The 21,117-nt window shown below is 42.3% G+C and overlaps 2 protein-coding genes across 4 annotated transcripts in view; one reads left to right on the top strand and one right to left on the bottom strand.

The window, feature by feature from the left end:
- Positions 1 to 260: 260 nt before the first annotated feature.
- Positions 261 to 13,660, bottom strand: TUBGCP4 (tubulin gamma complex component 4). 3 transcript variants are annotated; one of them, XM_014251195.2, is made up of 18 exons: positions 13,449 to 13,658; positions 13,190 to 13,318; positions 12,493 to 12,615; positions 12,051 to 12,104; positions 11,540 to 11,596; positions 10,904 to 10,983; positions 10,025 to 10,226; positions 7,963 to 8,128; positions 6,684 to 6,808; positions 5,956 to 6,006; positions 5,460 to 5,565; positions 5,023 to 5,130; positions 4,661 to 4,799; positions 3,999 to 4,176; positions 3,114 to 3,248; positions 1,968 to 2,084; positions 1,402 to 1,541; positions 261 to 1,102 (listed from the first exon to the last, which is right to left on the bottom strand). In XM_014251195.2, exons 1-18 carry the CDS (start codon positions 13,524 to 13,526, stop codon positions 1,090 to 1,092), a joined length of 2,001 nt encoding a protein of 666 aa, XP_014106670.1. In that variant the 5' UTR covers positions 13,527 to 13,658; the 3' UTR covers positions 261 to 1,089. The 3 variants fall into 3 exon arrangements, with proteins under 3 accessions (XP_014106670.1, XP_087919441.1, XP_014106671.1); XM_088063315.1 differs by lacking the exon at positions 261 to 1,102 and having other exon boundaries at positions 1,398 to 1,541; positions 13,449 to 13,659; XM_014251196.2 differs by lacking the exons at positions 261 to 1,102; positions 1,402 to 1,541 and adding an exon at positions 2,919 to 3,012 and having other exon boundaries at positions 1,999 to 2,084; positions 13,449 to 13,660.
- Positions 13,661 to 16,744: 3,084 nt separating this feature from the next.
- Positions 16,745 to 21,117, top strand: part of IQGAP1 (IQ motif containing GTPase activating protein 1) — a 54,177-nt gene continuing 49,804 nt past the window's right edge. The window contains exons 1-2 of the mRNA XM_005521698.3: positions 16,745 to 16,868; positions 18,664 to 18,763. Of these exons, the coding sequence (XP_005521755.1) occupies positions 16,817 to 16,868; positions 18,664 to 18,763 (152 nt within the window). The 5' untranslated portion in view covers positions 16,745 to 16,816. The remainder of the gene's footprint in view (positions 16,869 to 18,663; positions 18,764 to 21,117) is intronic.

Here is a 21,117-nt window from a genome sequence, read left to right as displayed (position 1 = left end):
TTCAGCAGGAGGCTGGTTTCCTGGCAGCATTTTTATTCAAATTGGGAAACCTGATACAACACCCCAGTGACGGACTGGCGTGTCTCTATTGCCAGTCATTCAAATGGACTTGCATCAAAATGGTCTGTTTGTTACAGCAAGGCTAGGAAATCTTAGTAATGGGCAAGAAGTTCCTGCCAGATACCGCTCTTCAGTGACAGACAAGGCCATGCCATGCTCCTCCCTTTGCAGCAGGGTGCAGACATTGACAATACTCCATATAATTGCATGACAGGATATTTTTATTTGGCTTCAGCAGCGTACTCACTAGTAGCATTCTAAATAGTCTGGAATGAGAACAGCACAGGTGAACATCCCAGGTAAGCATCTCCTTACCATTTTTCTGCCCGCAGAGGCTGCTTTCTACTCAACTAGGGCAAAGCTCCTGTCTTGGCAAGTGTAATTTTAGCACATAAACTGTATTAAATTGTATAGAGAAAGCATGTGATTTCAATAGTGTCTCCATGACCTATACACATATACTAGACTAGTGCACTGAATGAAAAGAGATTTAAAAAATCTATTTCTTCTTCTCTCCCCCTTCACCTCAATAGAAAATTGCTACCGCAGTTTCATTTTCCTGGTGGTATTTGATTAGCAGACATTGTGTACTGTGTATCAGCTTACTACACAAGCAGAACTTCTGAATACAGCCAAAACTTCTTTCATAGTCAAAAACAAGATTACTTCCTCCATACTTGAACTTGAAGTGGAACATAATCCAGTTGAAGAGTCCAGACATCATAATTCTGGTTTTTTTTCACTTTCTGAAGAGGTTCAGATTGCCTGTCCCTGGAAACACTTATCAATATATGCAGGGCTGCAGAAAGCATATTTTTAATGAGTTCAGAAGAAATGGAATAGCTTTCTGTAATCACTGGGCAGCCTCACTTAAGTGGCAATTCCTGCCAATTCCCTCTGAAACAGTAGTTCACCAGGCAAAAGCCAGCTACAAAGAAAAATTCATTTGAGTGTAAACTCTCCAACTGTCCAAGAGCACCAGTGCTTGACGCATCACGAGTCACAGCCTGAAGGAAAGGTCTTTAGCGCTTAAACACCAAAACTGGAAGAAAATGGTACAATATTAACTACATGTTGAAAGTAACTCTCTTTACCAACCCACACCAGCATTTATTTGTCAGTATGAACTAGCAGCTTGTTCAACTTTCTGCCAAAAGAAACTCAATGGGGAGAAAGCATATGAAGCCCAAAAATTACTGTATGCTGATTTGTTACTTTTCTGTCATATTATTTATCAACACTTGGTGTAAGCCAAAATAATTAGAAGCAATCAATAAAAAATGGCTTTATACTTCAAGTACCTCAAGATAATGCTACAAGCAACCCTCAAGATATTCCTACCTGCCCAAGGTTCCTCCAGCCTGGGTGTAGTATTTGTTATAATCCAAGCGTAGCAGCAGTTGAGCTAAGTCAGAGTTTATCTGATGATTGCGAACACTAGAGAGAATCTTGAAGAGAAGCGATGACTGACGACTGAATCCCTATAAATTTGAAGATGTCAGTTCTGGGCCTTCTCAGAAGAGAAGGAAAGCAAGCATCTCATCTCTGTTTCTGACTACCCAGTCCTTTAAGAGCCTGAAGAAAAGAATCACTGCAAGAGATGTGATGCTTGTGGTCCAGGATACGGTAAGCTGTGAGCCACAAGAATTCCTAGATGTTAGTTATCCAAAAGGAGGGGTAGAGGTACCAACCTCTGCCTCCTTTCTATTTCAGTATCTGCTCCAATTCTGCCTCTCTGTGCACAGAGAATTTCCAACTCATAAAGAGTTCATTAGTTAAAATAATTACAAGCACTTACATAGAAAGTCTTGGCTTACACTCTTGTTCTATAGCTGTTACAGCCAAGATAACTGCTTAGGCAAATGTTTGCATGGGAGGAGAACATATCCACAGAAACACAGATTCACCTTCACCAAAATACTGAGTTGTGCAGCTCCCCGTTCATCTAATGGGCCCAGATTCTGACTGACCAGAGAACAAAAACTATGACAAAGATCCAGAATTTCATTTAAGCAATGGAAAACCTACATGAGATAAAAAGAGCAAATTAGTAGTTGAAACAGAGTTCAAACACAAGAGAGAAAGCAGGTACCTGAAAAGTTGTAGCATTCATAACAAAGATGTTGCTGATACTGTATTTTTAGTCAGGAACGAAGATACTGATGTAGCATTTTTTTAAATGTTTTCTAAGGAAAAAGGATTTAAATGTTATGCTGTATCTCCCCCTCTGCCCCTCCCACAATCTTTTGCAGACATTTCTAGGAAAACAGCAATTGGCATGAACCATCCAGAGAGGCACAGGAGTTACACACTGGCTTCTCTATCCAACCAGCAGGTCATCACTGCAGCTTTGGGATTAAGAAAGCAGGATAAAGACCAATAAGAGCTATGGTTCAAGGCTTTGGTTTCACTGTTCACTAAACTTGGAATTTCTTTTGTATCAGTTGATCTGACTGGATAATTACTATTCTGACACCCTTACTCTACAAAATAAATGAGCACAGAGACACTGTGTTTCACTGAAACTAACCTCTGCAAATGTTTTTGTGATGCTGTTTATAAAAGTACTTTTGTTTTGTTTAGTTTTTTTTTAATTAACAAAATTAGAAAGACCTTAAGTCCACTTGGGAACATCTCAACTATTTTTTTTTCTCTTAAGGAGAAGAGGGAATTTTCCCTAGTCTAAAGCATATCAATATGAATCACTCAGGAATACAGTTCCCATCACTATGCTCGTTAGTACTTTAATAAAATAGCCTGTGATAAAAACACAGCGATAAAATACAAGATATTAAGGTTAACTGAACACTGAAATAAGCTTGATTTAGAATTGCCAGGAATACAGCATTCACACTCACCAGCTGTAAATTAGATGCTCTTAATTCAATTATCAGTTATAGATTATAGCTGCCTTACTCCTAGAATTGTAGTCTGCAGGAGATTATCACTGATCTGTTTTAAAAGATGTGATTTGTCGTATCTTTTCAAAAACGTGTGGTTTTTTAGAGCACTTGGAGACTTAGTAGAAAAAGGTGAAAACAAGACCTACTTACAGGTTTTAGGAGGATGAAAGATTGAGCCAACAAATTACTTAGGAAATGATCATGAGCCAATCGTATACTCTCAAAATCTCTTGTGGCATTTATCTGCTGCAGAAGCTGTGAGAACTGAGACTCCAGTACATCTACCTGATGAATATAAGAAACTTCATTAGTGATTGGAGGATTTGGGAATTATTCAGACCAGCCATAAGTTTTGCATAAGAAACTTTCCTTATTGCTACTCTTACGTTAGAGGCTGAGGATCCTCTTCTCTCTGGCTGACGAATGGGGAATTATATTACATAATGTGCAGTATGCAACAATTTTTGATGCCTAAGTAATATCTATGTAGAAAGGGAAATTATAATTTTCTTTAACTATGAAAAGGTATAGAGGTAGAATATAAACAAAGGTATTTGATTGTAGTCATTTCCGAATTTTATTCGGGGAGATAATATTTTGAATCTTAGGGCAAAAGCTGCAGTACAAAAGCTCAGCCAGATCACTGTGGAGAATTTGGAAATCCAGCCTCTTCTCAATTCTTTAAAAAACAAAGCAAACAAAAAAGCCCAAAACTTAACTCAGAGTTTACTTAAAGAGGCCAGAGAAGGAACCAGGATGGTATAGTAATGATGATCCTTCAGACATGGCTGGTTTCTCACAGACATTTAGTAGCATTAGAGAACTACTACAGAACTTCTCCGTTTCACTGATACGCAAGTCCAAAAGCTTTGTAATTGTAGCAGGAGTCTGGGAACTTGTAGGAAGCTCTAGACTTGCGAAGAAAATCCTGATTTCCTTAAGGTACAAGGAATCAGAAAGCTGAGATGGGTCTTCAGTGCATTTCTGCCAGTTTCTGATTAACTGATACAGTTTATCTTTCTCTGTAATACTGACCTGCAGGTAATACTGAAGATTGTCCACAAGGAAAGCCATGTGATCCCTCAGACGCCACTTGATGGCATCTGTTCTGTTAGATTTCAGGTGTTTGCGTTGCATCTGGAGAGCCCAGCAGTGCTGTAGCTCAGCCTGGACTCGTCGCACACTCAGCAGGTATTTGAACACAACATTGTACCTACAATCAAAAAATACAAAGTTGGTTAAGACTAAAATCTTTCTCTGCTGCAGTTACTGGAGAATGTAACTATGCAAGACTGGAAAAAGAAACGGGAGGTGACAGCCAATAGTTAGGGCCAATCAGGTCATGGCCCAGGTGCCCCATGGCACCTCTTTGCAGAGTAAGATTTCTCCTTGTATTGATTACTGATGTAAAAAACATGAAGTTCGTTTCAGTGTAAGGAGGGGAGCTGTCAATGAAAACACTGCTTGTTAAAGCAGCGCTGTTTGTAAATCAGTGCATACCTGCCAGCATCTTGCAGGTCTTACTGTCATTACAAGTACTTTCAATATGAGTAAGTGGAATGAGGGATTTTAATGTTCAGGGAGAAATAACTCTACCTTTCTCTCCATAGAGAGGGAAAAAACCCCAACACATTAGTTGAATGCCTCATATCAGGGAACATACAGATGAATATAGAATGACCATACCTAGTACTTACTTCTCAAGAACAGCAGGAGTAAAAAGAATGTGCAGTGGCCATTGAACTTTATAAGAAAGGCCCAGAGCTGCCCATCCAGATGTGGGGGCTTCACGTGGGGATAATTCCCGGGAAGGCCCTTCACGAGTCTGAGAAATATCTAAAAACAAGTAAGGTGCTGAATTACTTTATCTTCTCAGTCAGTGCAACCGTGGCAAGAAAGAAAAGGGAGAATTAAGAAGAGCCAAAGTAGTCTAGGCCATCACATAGGGCAGTAAAGTTAACAAAATTAGTATTTAACTTGAGAGAGGGGTAAGTAATCAATTGGAAAACAGGGTCATCAACTCCTCTCTTAATTTACTTCTAAAATTGCAAGCAGATACCTTTATGTTCCTTTCCATGATACTCAATGGTTAAGTGAAGAAGAGGAAGAAGGTTGTCATCATCTAACAGCACCTTATGAGCAGACTGCTGAAATGCAATGTTGACATCTGACAACAAGAGAACCCATATCAGCACAAGATGATGCAGCTAGTACCAATTCTTCACCCATTAATTACTTACTCTTGCTCCTAAAAGACAACAATGATCCATTATTGACACTCTTTTCTTTTAATTCCAGTTTCAAGTACCTACCATCAGAAGGTTTCTCAGATTGTTTTCACTCACTCTGTGAGACATTTTCATTCACAAGTGCTGTAGTTTCAAAACTAATGACATAATGTAGAGAGTAGAGAACTCTTCTGTGCTGGACATGGCTTACCACTTCCCTGCTGTACCACAATGAGGACAGTTTAGTAAGCAAATAAGCAACACTCACCATGTTCAGTTACAGCTGTAGGTGGTGTCTTTAACATGTGCTGTGCAGTGTCAATGAAGGCCTGAAACAGCTCACCTCTTCCCAAAAGGTAAAAGTCTTTTATAATCTGTGGAGATAAAATTTTTTGTACCTAACATACCAAAAACTGAGCAGAAATTTTAAGTGTCCATTTTTATTATCTGAACATTTTTATTACCTGGACAACTGCTGTTTCTAAACAGCTGGAAAGCTCTGAATCTCATTCACTGACCAAAAAGTCTACACTGCCTTTGCTTCAAGATGCAAACTACAAAACCACATACACATAACCCTCTAACTCTGTCTCTGAACAAGTTCTATCAGGGTATGCTCATTCTTGAGATTGGAAAATTAAAACAGCTTTACCTTAGTGAAGTAAGCCCAGAGTGTAAGGCAATAAAGTATTTAATAAAAAGAAAGAAGAGAAGAAAGGGAAGAAAGAGCTGCTTTAGCAAAAATGAACTAGCAGTTGCATTACCTTCAGTTGTCCTAGTAGATCTGATTCCTCCACCATCAGTTTCCAAAGATGCTAGTGAAGAAACAACAATCAAATGAAACAACAGCAACCTCCACTCAGAATTATCTCACCCATTCAGAGAAAAGAGTAGCTGCTGTCTTAAAACACTTGAAATACATACAAAAAGAGCATCTATACAAAATGTTATATAAAGTACAAGAGAACACAGTGACAGTCCTGTGTAGCAGTCCATGCTACCAGCTAAAATTCTTGATATGTACTGGCAAAAAACTCTGCCAAAGAAATCTAAAGACCTGGGAGCAAAAAAAAGTGCAAACTCCTATGAAATCAGTTCTACCCCAATTTTGTTCTCTAACCTCCCCATTTTCTTAAGTTCTCCTCCCCGCCCCAAGTGAAAAAAAAAAAGATGAAAAACTGCCAAAGCACGTGCTCAGTGAGATGCTATCTACTATACTGAAAGCAAATGAGAACTTCTGAAGTCACTTCAAGTGAAATAAAAAAAAAAATACAAAAATTCCCTTCTTTCCCTTATAAAAGACCATAGTATTCGTTAATATCCTTTTGTCATTAGAAGTTGGGTTTACATGAAGCTCTGAGACCAGTTAGAACAGATGCACTGTTCATGTTTGTTCAATCACTGGCACTGATGAGCCCCCTTCTTCCAAGTCCTTCACAAAACTTAAGAGCTCCTCAGCCTGCATAGTAGTTACCCCTCATAGGATGCTCACCTCAGCAACAGTGCTCCGTATCCAGTCAACCACTGTTTCGAAGTCCACCAAACTAAAAAGTGGTTGCTGCTTGAGTCGATGTAGCTCTGCTGCAAAAGTGTCCTCCTGGTTTTTTAGGATGGAGCCTGTGCAGCAATGAGAAGAGTTTCAGAGAGTAAAAAGGGATGCCATTTGGAGACGTGCAGACCTCTTCCAACACAATGGAACAGAAAGGCTGTCCAGGCAGCACTGTCTCAGGTCTGGCAAGGAGCACGAAGAGGAGGCTTCAAAGTACAACTATCAAGCTATAAGATTTCTACTGCAAGTACAGTTGCGATATAGATGCTTGCCAGGGCAGTGCTGTGGTATCAGTAAAATCCCCACCAGTATTTTCTACATAAATGGTTGCTGCTAAGAGCCCTTTTTCTAGGACAGAGCTAGATCTTAGAACTCACAAACTTTTCTGCCACATTAACCAGTTGGTTTGGGTCTCCACATACCACTGCCCCTTTCAATTTTTTCCTACTGCTTGAACTTGGGGACTTCGTTTCTTTTAATGAACTGAGCTAGAAGACCAATTTCTTTTCCCCTTGCTTCTGCTACTGCAAGAAAACAGTCCAACTGAATTGGTCCTTTGTTCTCTGTAATGTCACTCAAGTAATTTAAGTACTTTTGCATAGACATGCTCAAGGTATAGCCACCACAGCCATATACCTCTCCCATTGGTATAGGAATATATTTCCCAAACCTCCCCCAATGTAAACTTTTCAAGCTGTCAAAGTGAACCATCATCTAGAATTTTCTCTCCCTTGCTGTCTTCAGGGCTCCATATAATTTTTCTTTCACAACAACTTTGGGACCACCTTGCAAGTTAATCGCTCATGTTTGTGGATGTAAATTAATCCCATGACACCATTCTGCAAGATATACACTTAGAGCAAGATGTGTGTGCCTTTGTGTCTGTCTGCAGCCTTTAGGGAGAGGGATGCAAACTGAAAAGAAAACAAGGCCTTTGCAATCGCTTTATCCAGAGCAAATCACATGGTGACTTGCTGCTGGAAACTTGGAGACTATGTTTGAAAAGTATTACTTATACATCCTGTTCTTACACCTCTCCCTTGGAACCAGTCAGAAGCAGAACACTGGGACTACTGCTCTGTCCTGGCACAACTATCCATATAGTCTGAAGAATAACAGCCAGTAGTCACTGACTGTTGAGGAATTCATTAATGTAGCGTTTTGGAAACTATATGTCAGTCACTCATAACTGAGCAAAGGATGTGAGAAGGATATTCCTTACCTTTTCTGGTCAGGTTAACATTCTGATTCTCAAACATCTGGACAGATTCTCCCACAAAGAGGATTTTCTCAGCAACCCGTACAGGAATGTATGAAGGCAGCATTTCTATTCTCAAAGAAAACTGCTTTAGAGACGGAGCTAACATGTTCTCCTCCTCAATCAAGCGCTGCCAGAGACACCAGAGAAAAGAAATCAAGTGCAAAACAGTGTCAGAAAACCAGTCAGAAAAGGTGTATATAGGGGGGTGTGTGTGTGAGGGGACATCTAAGAACATTGGAAGTAAGCACAAAGGTAGCAGAACTGATTTGTATCATTTAAGTAAGCCAGTAAACTTCCTTATGCTTCTGGTATGCTAGCAGATCTCCCTAGACATCAGAGTGGAGCAGAAGGAGAAAAAGAAGCAAAGCCTTTGTGGAACAGTGATAAATTAGCTGTATTAAAGGACTATGCTACATAAGCAAAAGGAGTTTTATTGCAAATGCATTACATCAATTTTTGGCTGCCATAACAATGTTAACTAGCATTACCAAAAATAATCCTCCCCTACACTCATTCCTATGTTTTAACACTTGCGATACAGGCCAAATATAAACACCTCCACTAGTGAGAAAATCGGATAAAGATCCAAGGGCTTGCTAGCAAAGATAAGGCAATTTTCTCACTTCCAGTGAAAGCTGTTTTAGAACAATACAGTGAGTTACTCATTTTTTTTCTGAATTTTAATAAGGAGCTCCCAAGTATGGAGGCAAGATCTTCCTTCACAGATTTAATATTGATAATTTCATCTGGCTTTCTTCTTGCTGGAGAATTAGTTTCAGTGGTCCGTAATCCAGAAAAAATTGCCCAAACAAAGTTTTGAGAATGCCATCTACAAAATTCTTCATTTCAATAGAAGAGTACAAATTGGTATAATACTGATATTAACAGGTTGGCAATTATTTTCTTAAGATTCTAGCAATACTTTTAGATGAGGCAATATCCAAGTATTTTATTGGTCTATCCCACTAAAACTCAAGAGTTCTTATTTTACTCTTTGACTGAAGAATTGCCAACACTGTTAAGTCAATACTGAAGAAAGAAGTTGCTTAGTCTACAATTTCCACCATGGACCCAGAAGACTCAACAATATTCACTTTCTTTATCCAATATAGCGAAATAACAAATTTTTCCACTAACTGCCTTTTAAAAGTTTTCTCCTGTTTTTCTCTGGGTGTAGTCTGTTTTCAGTAGAGACTGTTGGCACAGGGCACTTAATTAGTATGCAACACAGAGTTTCTGTGTGGTCACAGCCAAGCTGCATGCACCACACTAACTCTGTAGGTGCCTATGGAATGTTTTCTTTCCACAAACTAGAGGGTGAGTTTAGAGTTGAAGCTGTTCCACACTGTTCTCTAGTCAGGCACTATTCAAATATTCAGTGTGGAAGACTACTCCACTGAGAAAACTGCTTTGCAAAAGGGAACTCTAATGGTATAGCATCTACAGGAAGAGCTACCACATTTCACCAGTGTGCTGGCAGGTTGCTCCCTTGCTTAGCAGTCCCTTGACTCTCACATAACACATTTTGTATCAGTAATGTCAGTTGCATTAACCTGTTAGGCAACATTTGCACAACTAATGGTTGTGCAAGAAAGGCACCTGACCCAGCAGCCCATAGAAAGTGTGCAAATCAAGTCAACAGCCAATTTCCCCACCCTGTTCCTTGCAATTGCTCACACTACCAGCAATGTCTATGTTAAACAGATCACACTGTTGACCATAAGAAATGAGAAAACAGTCAGTCAAGAACAGTGGGCATGCAGAAGTTCCCATTACTTGACATCAGCATATACACAGATTTCATCCATATGGCTTTTTGCCCTGGGGTTATCCAACTGTGCCAAACAATAGGTCTCTGTCCCTTATGCCTAGCAGCAACCTATTACAGTATTACTTCAATTAACTATCTTAGTAGGTTTCAGTGTATGTATAGTCTAGTATAGCTCACATTGAAGCAGAATACAATACACTTCTTTAGTTCCCTAGAGACAAAAGAAGCCAAGTTACGACTCATGGATCTTACCAGGTCCTGCAGTTCTCGTAGTTGTTTTCCTGTAAGTCCCCCAATTCCTAAGTCATCGTCATCTTCTTCAGGTTGGCTAAGGACATTTCCAGAAGAGGGGCCCTGTTTGATAAAGAACTCTTCATGTTGGTCTAGTAGCAATCCATGCAGCATCCAGGCAGAGAGCTGTTTATACATGACTCCGTGGCACACAGCCAGAATCCTGAGGTCAAGAGAAACAGTCAGTCAGGCCTTTGCACACAATAATCAAAATCTCATTGGATGTCATTCCAGAAGGTCCAGTTGGTCAGCCAGGCAGTATGGCTAATGTATTATTTTATATTTTATATATTTTTTTTTATTTTTTTATTTTTTATTTTTTTTTTTTGTAAACAGAGGAAGGTGGACAGAACCAGAAGGTGCAAAACTAAGCAAACATCTCCTCTGGACATGTGGCTGCTCCATGGAAATCTGCTAGTATGCCAGAGGTATAAATCTGCAATGGGTGCTGTTTCTACTCAAATGACATTTTAAGTAGTTTTACTTTCTCCACAATGACATACAAACATCACAACACTCACACAGTCACATTCATGATTTTGAAGGATCAAATATCAGTAACAGGTCTACCATATGCAAAACAATTCACGTAGACTTCAAAGAAGAAAAAAAAAATTCGGTCTGAAGTTTTATGAGCCCTTAACCCAAAGTATGGAGAAACCCTTAATTCCCACCACAAGCCTGCTTTAGATAAATAATGGGGAGGGTGACAGTTTTCCCTTGCATGTTACTCCCTTTTTACCATGCAAGGCTGTTTTGCATGTACTGTTTCAACAAGTAAGAAACACTTTGTCACTAACTCCAGAAGAAAGAAGCAGTAGTTTTACTGTATCTACATACTTTTCAAGAGCACTGCGAACAGGAGGCAACCCCCCACAGCTATGTTTGTGGACTGTCTCCAATATCTGGCATCCATGAATCTACAGAAAGAAAAGGTTAGACTACATCTGTTATTTGAATCTGTACTGACCTTTTTATGCATTTAAACATTACACTTTCAGCTAAGAAAAAAATGCCTTCACAAACTGAACAAGTCTTACAGGAAGGAAGGTGTAACAGGCTCCGTGTAGTAATGAAAAAGGCCTTCTATGTGTGGCTCTACACTCAAGCTTCTCTCAATACTTTCCCTTAAAAAAATATAAGTGTCTCTGGATTCTGAAAACATTACCCTCTGCCTTTTTTATCTCGGGCAACAGTCTGAGAAAACAGACTCAGAAAATAAAAAATTCCAACCACCAGCATCCTGTCCTATAAAATTCAAGACACCAAAGATGATGGGCTAAGGGAGAAAGTCAAATACAGTGTAAATGAATTTGTAAAACAGTCTCTCAAAACTTACAGTAGAACTTGGAATAGGTCATTCATTACTGAAACTACATTATTTTCTAGTATTAGAAGTCTGGGATGGAGGCAGAAATGACTGTATCAGTTAAAGAGGAAACCTGTTCAGAGAAACTATCTGCATTTTTACTGTACCTTCTGAGTTTTGATCTGTTCCACCATGACCATCACAGAGGGAAAGAGTAACTGAAACTGCAGAACAAGAAGTGAAATATTGATTTAAGTTGTTATGTAAGGAAGAGAGAAAGAAACTATACCTGAGTAACTGGACACCAGCTGAACACAATCATTTAATGAAACCATTTTCTGTCTTTCCCCACAAATGAGAAACATGACATGCAAATCTCTAGGAAGTATGTCTTCCCTCCACTGGACCAAAATGCACAAAGTAACTATGATCCAGCAGTAGTTCAGGCTAAACACAGCCAGTGAGGAATGTGTGAGGGTCAAGGTGGAGGACCTTAGCCTTGTGTTGAAGTGCAGGTGATCATCTGAGCATGATGAAGGGACTACAGATGTAGAGGCATTAGATAGAAATGGCATGACATGATGAAGTAAGCCTTGCTTATCCCGCCCCCTTTCTTATTAGACTCATCGATGAATAAGAGCAAGCAAAGAACACTACCTCTTTAATAACATGACATACCTGGTCCAAGGAGTAATTAACATGAGAGATGGAAAGATGTGGGTCAGCCAGAAACTACAAAGATAAAGCAATTAATAAAGATTAATTATCACAACCACTGGATGATGGCACTACCCAAGATATGACAACTACTTGTCTAGCACAGATTAATCAAAACCTCTAAAACTGAGAACAGAAGCCCCAATAGTTTGAGACAGCACTGGGCTCTGACAAAGTTGGAGCCCTTACTGAACTGAAGGAAGAGGGGACAATACTTAACAGGGTGAAAAGTAATTTACAATGGCATCTCACAGGAATAATTTGGAAAGCATCCCTAACATGGAAAGGAAAATACCTTGTTTCATCTTAGAAGCTATTACTAGCATGTTTATTGTAGAAATGACAAATTTCCACAATCTGTAAGCAGCACTACAGCCTCTTGTTCTGTATCTCTCTCCTTTACCTCTTGTTCTAGGTCAAGTAGTGCCTGTCGATAAGGTTGCAGCACTGAATCAAGACCTGTGCAGAAGGCTCTCAAATAAATGCCATGCAATCCACTCTGGTTTTGCTGAGACGGATGATGATCCTGAAACCAAACAATAAAATCTGCATCAGCGTCCTAGTGCAAGTCTGAATAGTAATGTAATATCCGTGCAGTGTCACAGCAGTAGTCAGTGCTCTGAACATGCCGAAATGCACCTTAGCTCACCATAAAGTGACCAGAAAAACAAATACAACATTATCATAGTGAGAATCACTTAAGCAGATTTACACTGAGCTCTTTCGTGGACCTATGCAAGTGCTGGGAGCCACTGGTACCAGTGCTTCTTTTCACTTAAGCATGCCTCTTGGATATCAAGGCTCTTCGCAAGTCAGGAGGAGATAGTCATGAGCATCCTGCTGAGCTCACAAACCCTGGGCAGTCTGCTGTAGTCAGAATTTATTACAAGACTTCCCCAAGAATAAGATTTTACATTTGATGCATCCTTCACTGCTCTCTACCCTCCCTTACATGCATCGCAGAGAGCTTTCTGGAGCTCTGCTCGGTGCTAGCGCGAGCGCGTGTGTGGGCCACGGGCCACTCCTGTGTCCTGGGCAGCTTGGTCTTACTGCTATCTGCCGCGCTATTCCCGGGAAATACCACGGGCCGGCTGCCCCACCTGCTGCTGTACGTGTCCTGTGTACTGCTCCACGAACTCGGCGAAGCGAATGTAGTCTGTGCCCAGGCGGCAAAGCCGATTCAGGACGCTGGTCTCGCTGGGGTGCAGAAACGGCAGCTCCTGAGACACCTAGAAGGCGAAACAGCGGTGACGGATGGACGGACGGACCGCACAGGGCGGAGGCGGGGACCAGACGGGGCGGGGACCGGGGTGGGGTGGGCTTTGTTCGGGGTGGGTTTTGTCCGGAGTCCTGCCGCACCTGGAGGCCGCCCCGCTTGCTCCAGGTGAAGGCCGCCCCCGGGTACCCGCTCAGCGCCAGCAGCAGCTCGTGGATCATCCTGCCGCACGGGGCCGCGGGGGCTGCCGGGAGGAACGCGGGGCCCGCCGGGAGGAACGCGGGGCCCGCCCGGAGGGACGCGGGGCCCGCCCGGAGGACCGCGGGGCCGGCCGGGAGGAACGCGGGGCCCGCCGGGAGGAACGCGGGGCCCGCCGGGAGGAACGCGGGGCCCGCCGGGAGGAACGCGGGGCCCGCCGGGAGGAACGCGGGGGGCGCAGAGGAGACGGGGGAGGAGGAGGGGCACGGCCGGCGGCCCGGGCCGCGCGAAGGCGGGCACGCCGGAAGAGGCCGCGGGAGTGGCCTGGCGGAGCGCGGCCTGAGGGGGGCCGTGGCCCCCGCTCACGTCCCGACCGCTCGAGAGGCGCGTTGGCCTTGGCTCGCGGCAGGAGGAGGACGGTGCAGGAACGTGGGTGGCTGTGATGGCAAGAGTCCGTTCGGGAGGTCCCATCCAGGACAACCGCAAATGCACAGGCTTCTAGGTAGACTTGGTTTCGGTATGCCTCAGTAGGTTTCTTTATCGGTTTCTCGTGTTATCTGTCAGCGTTTTATCAATCCCAGTTTTACCTTTCTTCATTTATTATATATTGCTTTCCTCCACTTCCTGTCATAATACGGGTAGTCTTTTAAAAACTGTCTAGCTCGAAAACTATGTTATTTAATAAAGTGGTTTTTAGCAGCCTCTTTTTCATTTCCCCCCTATTTTTCACAGTGTTTATGTGCATTTTTACTCTTTTTCATTTAGAAGAAATTAGTGCTTAGTGTTAAGGGTCATCTAATGTGTATTTGGTTCAGCTTGCCACAATAAGGTCTGAAATGTAGGAAGAATATGGGCATGTACTATCTATAGCTATAGAGCTTTATGCACAACTCGGGTGCCCTGACATTATTGTTTATAATGTATGAGTATAATAAAACTATCCTCTTTCTATGGACAAAATTTCTAGTGTCATAATAAAGACTGAGAGTTTGGCTAGACATTTGTTATGCATCCTTGACATAAATATCACAGTATACAGTTGGTCTGGAAACCCATACAAAAGAACAAATAATAGTAGTTTGTTTAAAGGATTTTGGTGCTCATTTTCTCTAGGAAGCCTAGTGATTAGTCATTAAGGCCAAAAACTTAAAAGAATTTTTTTTCCAGAATCGATTGCTCAAATTTTGAAACGAGAGAAAAATAGGTATTTCTATAATATTTGCAAGACCGTCTGACTAGTGCTCATTCAACATTAAGGGAAAAAAAAAGACAAGAAACAGGAAAGACAATAAATTAGACACATAGATACATGACTCCTAACAAAAACATTTTGCAGAGTCAATAACAAACACCAGAAATCTTAAATCAGGGAAGCTGTTATAGATAACCTTGAAGAGGTTCAAACAGGTTTTTCAATGATAAGCAATAATTGTGTTTTATTTTTCTTTTCAGAATGAGATGTTTTTGACGAAGGGTTATGGCACTGTGCAAAAAATGTTATGAGATTTTTAGGTGGAACAAAATGAGTTCTGCACTCCACAGTCTTCATAGAAACATTATTCTAAACGTCTTCTCATTGTGTAACTTCCAAGTGGCCACATGTGAAGTAATGCAAATGTTAACAATTAGAACCTTAACTGCATTGTAAGACCTTTCATTTTGTAATTTATGTTTGGCATTCCCCAATGTAGTTATTTCTGTAATCATTCAATTATGTCTTCCTTTAATCAATTAAGTTCTCTAAGACTGTTGAGTCCAGCCAATGACTGAACACCAACCTTGTCAACTAGACCAAAGCACTAGGTGCGACATCCAAACACTTGCAGGGATGATGTCTCCACCACTCTCCTGGGCAACCCATTCCAGTATCTAATCAGCCCTCCTGTGAAGAAATTCTTCTTAATGTCCAACGTATACCTTTCCTGGCACAGCTTAAGACTGTATCTTCTTGTCCTAGTGCATGTTGCAAGTAAATATGCTTTCTGATGGGCTTCAAATTCACTGAATTTGGAAGTGATCTCTGGAAGTCTCTAGTCCAACCTTGTTTCCTCAATGCCAGGCAAATTCAAGTGGGTTTGTCAAGGACCATGCCTAATTAGGCTTGAACTATCTCCAAGGGCAGAGACTCCACAACTTCTTCAGATAACTTGATCTAGTGTTAATCCTTCAGAACCTTCAGAATACAAATATTTCTTATTTTGTTGAAGTGGGACTTTTATGTTTTTCAGTCCATTGCCCACTGCTTCTTGGCATGTTCTCTCATGCTCTCCTCATGTGTCAGATGCTCCAAGCCCTTAATCAATTTCATCATACTTGTTCCATTATGTCCATGTCTTCCTTGTATTGGGGAAGCTGAAACTGAATCCACTGCTGGGAGGATGAGAATGATTGACCCCCCTACCTGCTGGTGATGCTTTTCCTAACAGGGGCTATTGGTCTTCCAAATTACTTAATTTGTGCTTAGGTAGTAAATTTATGTCCTGGCAGTGAAATTCATGGGACGAATTAAAATGGACACGTGGTGGCTGGCATTGTCGTGCTCTGACCCTTGAACAAGAAATAGGCAAAGCCAACAGTAGTATGTACTGAGGGGAAGGAAGCTTTCAGGGCATGATTCTCCTGTGGCAGCACTGCTGGATGTTGCTATTGTTTTGGGGCACCCTGCTTCAACTTCAGGCTGACAGTTGAGTTACCCCGCTTTGGTCAGCAGAGCTGTTGAGATGGAAGGACATGGCTGCATCCAGCAAGGGCAGGCTTTGCTACTGTGAAGGGCAATGCAGATGGGAAACCTGGCAGGACAAGAGGTCCAAGGCAAAGCAGCACGTGGGAGGCAGCCGGGCTGCGGAGGCTGAGCTGATGAGGTTGCACTGCACACAGTGGGGCTAGCATGGCTGGGCTGCGAGGGTAAGATGTGAGTCATGACCACGTTGAGCTGGGCTGTGTTCCGCACAATATGCTCCAGAGTTTACATCAGAGCTTAGCTGGGTGTGTTACGAATGAGGTTAACGGGAAGATTCAGGGCCAGGGCGCTGGCCCTGTGAGGGGGAGGGACGCCGGGGAGAGACAGGGCGGCCAAAACGGCTCCTTCAGGTCTACGGGACGGGCCGAGCTAGGTTGGGGCCTGGGTCCTGCCGGAGGGGGGCTGCGCAACTCCTCATTTCTCTCCAGCGGCGGCCGAAGGTTGCGGGGGCGTCCAGGGCGCAGCCAGGGCGGGGAGAGCGCGGAGGGGCGACTCCTCCCCCGCCACACCCGGTGCGGCAGGAAGAGGAACAGCCGCGCCCAGCTCCCGCCAGCGCCGACCCAGCGCAGCGCCATGGCGGCGGAGGACGTGGACGGGCTGGCCGTGTCCCGGCCCCACTATGGCTGTGAGTACTGGGGCCCTGGGGGTTCGGGAATCCGCGTGGCCGCTAAGCGACTCCCAGCACCAGCTGCCCGTGCCTTACAGGGTCCAGCGGTGGGAGGGGAGGCTGGGCCGCCGCAGGCATGGGGGGAACCGCGGGGTCCGGGCTCCGGGACTGGTCCGGGGGCGCAGTGCGCCTCGCCGGCTCTCCTCTCGGGCCGCGGTGAGCCGCGAGGCGGGCGCCGTGCTGCGCGGGAGTTCGTCGAAGCTCGACGGTCCTCCTGAGTGCTGGAGATGAGTGCTGGGAGAAGACGGTGGATGGGCAGCGACGAGACGTCCTACGGCTGTACCGCCGTCGTCTACCGCGGGCGGGTCCCGCGCCTCGCCCAAGATGTCCGCCGCGGGCGGGGCGGGGGCGGCCCTGCCTTCCGCCTTCCCGCCGATTTTGGCGACCGCACCCGATCTGCCGGGCGAAACACCGCTCCCATCGGCCACCTTCACTGCCTTGTCATAGACTTGCTGTGGACAGGGAGGCTTTGGGTCTTGGTGTCCGACGCGCGGGCTCGCCTGTGCTACGATACCGCGTCAGAAATGATCAACGGCGGAGAAAAGGTGGTGCTGTGAAGGGGCGATGTTGTAAGCGGCAGTCGGTGCGACCTGGCCTTTAACACTTCCAGGCATGGGGCCGCCACAGCTTCTCTGGGCAACCCGTTCCAGTGCCTCACTATCTTCTTGGTTAAAGAATTTCTCCCTATCAACTGGTCTGAATCTCTCCACTTCTAGTTTAAAACTGTTCCCCCTTGTCCCATCAGTATCTCCCTCTTCTTGTTATAAGCTCCCTTTTAAGTACTGAAAGACTACAATGAAGTATCCTTGGAGCCTTCTCTTCTGCAGGCTGAACAACCCCAGCTGTCTCAGCCTGCTTTTGTGAGAGAGGTGTTCTATCTTTGTTGCTCTTCTCTGGACTTGCTCTAACAGTTTTTGTGCTGAGGATGCCAGACCTAGATGCAGTGTTCCTGCTGGGGTATCACAAGTGCACAGTAGATGGTTGTTGGTGGCATTTTAGATATAAGTTAACCTTTGCCTAATAACAGTATGAGACATTTTCTATTTGTCAAATTGGTCCATAAAACCTAAAAAAGCTGTGGGTTTTTCTTCCTTTTTTGACATGAGATGTACTTAGCTGTAAGTATGGGAAGAGGAGACTTTTTCACTGAGGCTTTGAAAGCACAGAATCTGGAAGATTTAGGCATATTACCCCTATGTAGGTCTTCAGCTTGGTCCGAAGATGGCATGCAGGTTGTAAATCTGAATGATTCCGCTCTGTGTAGGGAAGCCCTATATGAACTCCCATATAGGGAGTGTGTATTATCATTTCTACCTTGTTTTAAAGGTGGACTATAAAGATACAGAAGGGATTATATAATGTGAATATGTATTTGTGTCCTTCCTTAATCTTTTGCTATCAAAATCAGAGGATAGGTGAGGGGACTAGTGGTCATTGATGTGCTTTTGAAGAAGACAAAGGGAAAGCTAGAAGAAAATAAGAAAATAAAGGATTGTTTCTAAGAAATTGTACAAGGGATGCACTCAAATTAAGAAATAAGGAAGAAGGAAACTGGCAGATTTATGTGACAAGGATAAGGAAATGGGGCGTCTTCTATTGCTAGCAAAGAACAACATCAAATCCTTAGTTTTCTGAATAAAAAAACCACTGTGATGAATTTCTGTGGGAGAGGTTGGATCTGATTTTTTTAATGTGCCTGTTCCGTTACATTTGATCTTCAACCATCTGAGGGCCGTGTTTTGTTTATTTTCAGCTGTCTTGGATAATGAGAGGTTAACAGCAGAGGAAATGGATGAAAGGCGACGCCAGAATGTAGCCTATGAATACCTTTGTCATCTGGAGGAAGCAAAGAGGTGAGAATAATTGATTTTTCAGCTGCTGGTGCTTTAAAAAAAAGACACGACCTTTGGTATGGGAAATAATTTGGATGCATCTTACCTCTTGTCTCAGTTTCTCAGTGGCTATATAGTTTCACTAGAAAAAGCAAGCAACTAAAAATACCAAAGAAACTCCCTTCCTCCCTGAAAAAACCAACCGACTTCTTATATGTGCATCTAATGTTCTCAAAGACTTAATAGCAAGGACTCTGTAGCTGTATTGCTCCCTTGTTCCTAGCACTGGATGGATTCTCCCGATGCCATGATGATTTTTTACCTTTTCTTTTTATATACCTCTTATATATCCTCAATACCCTTACCATGCATACTTGAAATCCTTCAAGTCTAGTATCCTAGCAGAGTCCTGGTATTCTATTAAGCCAGAAGACCAAATATCCTAAAGGCCTCGCGGTTGGGAGGCCAAAAAAACCTTACGCTATCTTGAAAATCCAATACCTCCTCTAAAACATATCCTGTAAATTAAAATTAAGCCCATCTGGGGAAAAATACTTTAAGATAAGAAAATGTCACACTGTTCATTTAAGCTTCACTGGAGCATCAATGTTAAATATACTAATTAACAAATTCTATATTCTAAATTCAAAATTGTATATGTGATCTACTGTGTGTGTACATTCGGTATATTCCACCTTAGTGAATTATTGCACCATAAAAACTCTTATTAGATACCAAGATAAAAAGCTCTTTATCCCTTAACCATGTCTAACTCTTAATTCTAAACCCAAGAAAAGGCATCACTCCCTGTTGTGTAACTTGTATATGTCTGGTGCAATATTGCCTCCTGGCTTAGCAGTGCACATGAAAAACAGTTATTCCCTTCCTTTTAACTGAAACATTTTACAAATTTAAATTGTAGCAGTGTATATCCCTTGCACACTGAGAACTCAATTCTTGCATATTTTTCCATGCATCCATCTATTTAATAGATCTGTAGTACTTTATCCTGGGTTGCTCAGACTTCTCTTCAGGTGCTCAGTGTCTTTCTGGAAGTCCACTGCCAAAAGAGAGAAAACTTTTTCAACAGAGTGTTAGTGGGCATACTTAAAAAGAGTGCACCGATTATTTTGTATACCCCAATAGATTTGATAGGATCATACATTATTGCATGCTATCTGCTTTTTCATGATGTTGTAGTAGAGTTTTGCTGAGTTGTCACCTTGTGCTGCTGAAATCTGTTTCTTGTCTTGTGTTTATATGGTGTTTATATGGTCTATTGTGTTTTCCCAAGTGTGTTACCCTTCACTTGATCCTGCTGAAGTAGATTTTTCCTGATTTTTGTTTAAAATATTGAAATAACTTTTATCTTAATTTTGTCTTCCAGACTGTGTGTAATCTCCACGTTCAATAAGCATATAAACATACTGTATATGTTCATTCAGACAATTAATTGAAAGTGTGATCAGCACACAGTAGATACTATGAAGGAAAAAGGACCGTTATCAAAAATGGATGCATGAAGTCCTATTGTTGATATTTTAAAAAATATTTTGCAAAGATTAGATCCTATATGCCCTATGTGAAGAGTAGGAATGTGACATACATAAATACATATTCGACATAGCCGAGAGTGTGTTTTGTCATGGCTTATTAAACACTTAAGTCTCCCTTTGTTCTTCAAAAGATGATAGGGGTTATGAGCCAGAAAATTTTTCTTGGCTGCATGGTGAATTTTGTATAAATCTGTGCAATTCTTTCTTAGCAAGGCAGACACGTTCAGCTGCAGTGACTTTACTGGGGAGGAAGTATTGAGTTTGTAAAAGTTCACTGCTGGCAGAATATAAAGGATTTAATTCCAGGACTTTAATATTACCAAGAACGTATAGTATATTTTTGAAGGTGTGGGGAGCACTTAGTTTATGCTGTAGTCCTTTAAGTGCTTTATGAGAATTATCACTCCTGTAAGTTCACACAGAGTGCTTAGTTACTAGAAGGTAATAATTTTCCTTCCATATGGACTTGAATGAAGTTTGAACTAGTAAGATCTGACCATGCTTCAAAATAACTCCCTTTGAATCCAAAGTCTTTAGCAGCAAATGCTGGGCAAACAGGCAGAGATGAGTTGTACTGTAGTAACTGTCCAAGCTTGAAAGAGCCCCAGATCCTTCACTTGTGGACTCTTCCTGTCATCAACCTTTGAGTAAATGCTTGAGGAGGTGCTGATTCTCTCTTGAATTCCATGCCCAGATCTGCAAAAAAAAAAAAAACCAAAAAAACAAAAAACAAACCTCAGGCAAAGATATGTTCCACAGTAATGGCTTTAATATTTTCATCAAGCTCTTGCTTAATTGTAAATTTACTCTAAATAAATC

The sequence above is a fragment of the Pseudopodoces humilis genome, chromosome 16, assembly GCF_049639895.1.
Source record: "Pseudopodoces humilis isolate 2021_Gansu_Grassland_sample_001 chromosome 16, ASM4963989v1, whole genome shotgun sequence".
NCBI lineage: Eukaryota > Metazoa > Chordata > Aves > Passeriformes > Paridae > Pseudopodoces > Pseudopodoces humilis.
Note: the sequence above shows the minus strand (reverse complement) of the source record. Positions and strands in the feature narration are given on the sequence as shown.

Bases quoted from the DNA above. Each gene is read 5' to 3' on its own strand.
- TUBGCP4 (XM_014251195.2), bottom strand. From the start codon at position 13,526: ATGATCCACGAGCTGCTGCTGGCGCTGAGCGGGTACCCGGGGGCGGCC. The intron at 11,597-12,050 runs GTATGTCATGTT...CTTGTTCTGCAG, and splicing joins TTAATTACTCCTTGGACCAG to TTTCAGTTACTCTTTCCCTC. The intron at 4,800-5,022 runs GTATCTGCTTGC...ACTTGTTTTTAG, and splicing joins TCATGGAAAGGAACATAAAG to ATATTTCTCAGACTCGTGAA.